This window comes from Guillardia theta (assembly GCF_000315625.1).
Source record: "Guillardia theta CCMP2712 unplaced genomic scaffold GUITHscaffold_191, whole genome shotgun sequence".
NCBI classification, from domain to species: domain Eukaryota; class Cryptophyceae; order Pyrenomonadales; family Geminigeraceae; genus Guillardia; species Guillardia theta.
In genome coordinates, this window is record NW_005434485.1 from 74,569 (window position 1) to 77,867 (window position 3,299).

The following is a 3,299-nucleotide window of genomic DNA, read 5'->3' on the forward strand; positions in this document are numbered from 1 at the left end:
GGAGGAGGAGGAGGAGGAGAAGCAAGTTCTAGTGCCTACCGGAGAGCAGGAGGACATTCAGGGTCACGTCGTGGAGAAAATCCTTCCATTCCTCCTCAAACACATGACGGAGAAGGTCTCGACGCTGGGGAGGGAAGAGAAGAGGGTTCAGCAGGGGAGACTGAGGGGTCAGATAGCGCTTGCAGTGGTCAGGACGCTGAAGCTCCTTCCTGAACAAATGCTTCGCTCCCGTCTCCTCCTCGTCGTCGGCGTCGTGTGCAACGCCCTCCGGTCGAGGGAGCAGGGGGACAGAGACAATGCAAGGAAGACGCTGGCAGAAATAGTCCGGTGCCTGGGCCCCTTCTACCTCAACTTCGTCCTCACAGAGGTCAAGCATGCTCTTCCTCTGGGTTACCAGCGGCATGTTTGCGGCTACACCATCTACTCTCTTCTTGAGTCCCTTGAGAGCATCTTAGCTGGGGAGCACCTGGTCCCCAGCATGCCTCTGATCCTCGAGGTGTACACGAGGGAGCTTGTGGGAGAGCTGGCAGAGGAGAAGGAAGTGGACAAGATCGCGCAGAAGCTGCGAGAGGCGAAGAGCACGAGAGCTTTCGATGCCGTCGAGCTGATCGGGCGATGCCTGAGCTTCGAGCTGGTGGAGACAACCGTCCTCCTGCCCGAGCACGAGTACGCACTGAGGAAGACGATCCTGGACGCGGGAAGCCTCAAAGTCAGGAGGAAGATGGAGGAGTTGTTGAGGAGACTGGGGATGGGACTGGCGGCCAACCCGTCGGTCAGCGACGCCAAGATGCTGATATGGGTGCACCAGTACGTCGATCGGTACCTGCCGTCCTGTCTGCCTCCTGCCAAGGGAGCAGGGAAGGAGAAGAAGGAGGGCAAGAAAGGGAAGGAGGAGGTGGGAACGGGAGGAGGAGCTGTTGGGGAGGCAGGGCAGAAGAGGTCGAAGCTGCTGGAGAAACGGCCAGAACCTGCTGAGAAACTTCCCCCGCTCGGCCCAGCGTGGGAGAGGAAGTGCAGGACGCGGGAGGGAGTGAGCATGATGGAGGGAGGAGGAGGAAGGGGAGCAAGAGCGGGAGCGGGAGCGGGAGGGGCAGACGCTGTGAACAGGAACGAGTACCTCCTGGTGGAGCTAGCGCTGACCCTCCTGCATGTCCGGCTGAAGAGGGAGAGCGTGGACTTGAAGAGCAAGGAGACGCTGCAGATGCTGGACCCCTTCGTTCCCATCCTCACCCGCCTCATGCTCAGCAAGCACGACAGCATCGTCGTGCTCTCCCTCCGCTGCTTCACCCTCGTCCTCCCCGCCGGCCTCCCCGCAGTCCAGGAGGAGCTGCCATGGGCTCTCAGGAACATCTTCTGGCTGATGGAGCGAGGAGGAGGCACAGGGTCGCTGACGATGCAAGCATGCTTCCGAGCCGTCACCGTCCTCCTGCGGGAGGCGAAGAAGAAGATCAGCATGAGCCAGCAGCAGCTCCGCGTCCTCCTCTCCTTCGCACGTCAGGACCTGCAGGAAGCAGAGAGGCAGGGGGTAGCGTTCGCCCTGCTCCGCGCTATCATCGAGAAGAAGCTAGTGTGCGAGGAGGTGTACGACATCATCTCGTCAGTGTCAGAGCAGCTCGTCACCTCCCAGTCAGATCAGACCCGCGCTCTGTGCTCGCAGACTCTCCTCCTGTTCCTCCTCGACTACCCGCTAGGTGCCAAGAGGCTTCACCAGCACATGTGCTTCCTCATCCGCAACCTGGAGTACGAGTACGAGACAGGGCGGCAGGCCGTCCTCCTCCTCCTCCACCACCTCGTCGAGCGCTTCCCGCAGGAGCTAGTGGATCAGTTCCTTGACCTCCTCCTCCTCCCGCTCGTCGCCAGGATCGTCAACGACGAGTCGAACAAGTGCAAGGAACAAGTCGCTTCCTTGCTCAAGGCTCTGATCTCGCGCGCCAACAAGAAGCAAATCGACCATATCCTCGACTTCCTCCTTACCTGGTCCAAGGGGGAGGAGACGCTCCTACGCAGAGCTGCCGCGCAGGTGCTGGGGATCCTGGTGGAGCAGCAGGGGGCAGCAGCGGAGCGATACGTCGACTTGCTCTTTCCCCTGCTGGAGGAGGCAGGGGAGGAGGGGAGGACGAGGAAAGGCGAGTGGGAGACAGTTTACTTTCTGCTGTCCTCAGCGGAGAAGTTGCAAGCAGGAGTACCTAGGATCCAGGAGAGGAAGGGGTACAAAGCTTCCTTCTCCCTCCTCCTCCACGCCGACCTCCTCCGTCACCCCCACCCTTGGGTGCAGACGGCAGCTGCTCGGCTGCTGGGCAGGGTGCTGGGCACGATTGACCCCAAGGCGGAGGGGAGGAAAGAGCTTGTCTCCCTCCTCCAGAAGTGCGGGGGAGCGTTCGAGGTCGCGCGATCTTTGTGCTCGCAGGTAGCTGGGGAGATGTTCGAGGAGAAGCTGGCGGAGCAGATGCTGAAGAACCTGGTACACTTGACTGCCGCCATGCACGCGAACAAAGAGATGGTTGGGGAGGAGGTGGAGATGGAGGACGAAGCGGGCTCTGCGAGCGAGGAGGAAGAGGAGGAGGAGAAAGAGAGTGGGAAGGCTGGCAGGATGAACGGGGTCGATCATGAAGAGGAGGAGGGGAATGGCACGGTCCCTGTGCAGAAAAAGGCGGAGGAGCAGGAGGAGGAGGAGGAGGTCAAAGAGGAAGAAGCTCCAAGAGCTGTTCGCTGGATTTTCGTGAGACTTTCTAACATCGGCAGAAGATACAATGGACAGAGAAGAGACTTCGTTTTCAAGGTCCTCCTCCTCCACCGTCCTCCCCACTCCTTCCTCCTCCTCCTCTCCACCGTCCCCCCATCCGACCACCACCACCACCTCCTCCTCCTCCTCCTCCTCCTCGTTTCGCTCCTTCGTCCTCTAACCCTTCTACAGTTCTTCGCTGCCATGGGCATCAGGTTGGGCAAGTCAAAACTTCTTCCCCTCCTCCCTCACGTCGTCGCTCCTCTCTACCGAGCGCTCGAGACGGATACTGAGAGCAGCAAGGAGGAAGGAAGGAAGGAGCTGGCGCAGGAGGTCTGCGAGCTGCTGCAGGGGGTGGTGGGGCACGAGAAGTTCTACTCGTCCTACAACCAGTGCAGGAGCAGGCAGAAGCAGAAGAAAGACAAGAGGAGAGCAGAGCGAGCCATGGCAAAGCTGCTCGACCCTGCTGGTACAGCCCCTCTTCCTCCCCCTCCTCTTGCTTCTCCTACCCCAAACCATCCACTACCCACCAGTCCTCCTCTCGCTCTTGCTCTTGCTCTTGCTCCTGCTCTCGCTT

The 3,299-nt window shown here is 60.4% G+C and overlaps 1 protein-coding gene across 1 annotated transcript in view; it reads left to right on the forward strand.

Moving 5' to 3' along the window:
* GUITHDRAFT_120659 (hypothetical protein) overlaps positions 1–3,299 on the forward strand; it is a gene marked incomplete at both ends in the record, with an annotated part of 10,786 nt that overhangs the window by 6,804 nt on the left and 683 nt on the right. The window contains 2 exons of the mRNA XM_005820101.1: positions 1–2,779; positions 2,915–3,191. The exon at positions 1–2,779 is cut by the window's left edge and continues 553 nt beyond it. Coding sequence (XP_005820158.1) covers positions 1–2,779; positions 2,915–3,191 — 3,056 coding nt within the window. The remainder of the gene's footprint in view (positions 2,780–2,914; positions 3,192–3,299) is intronic.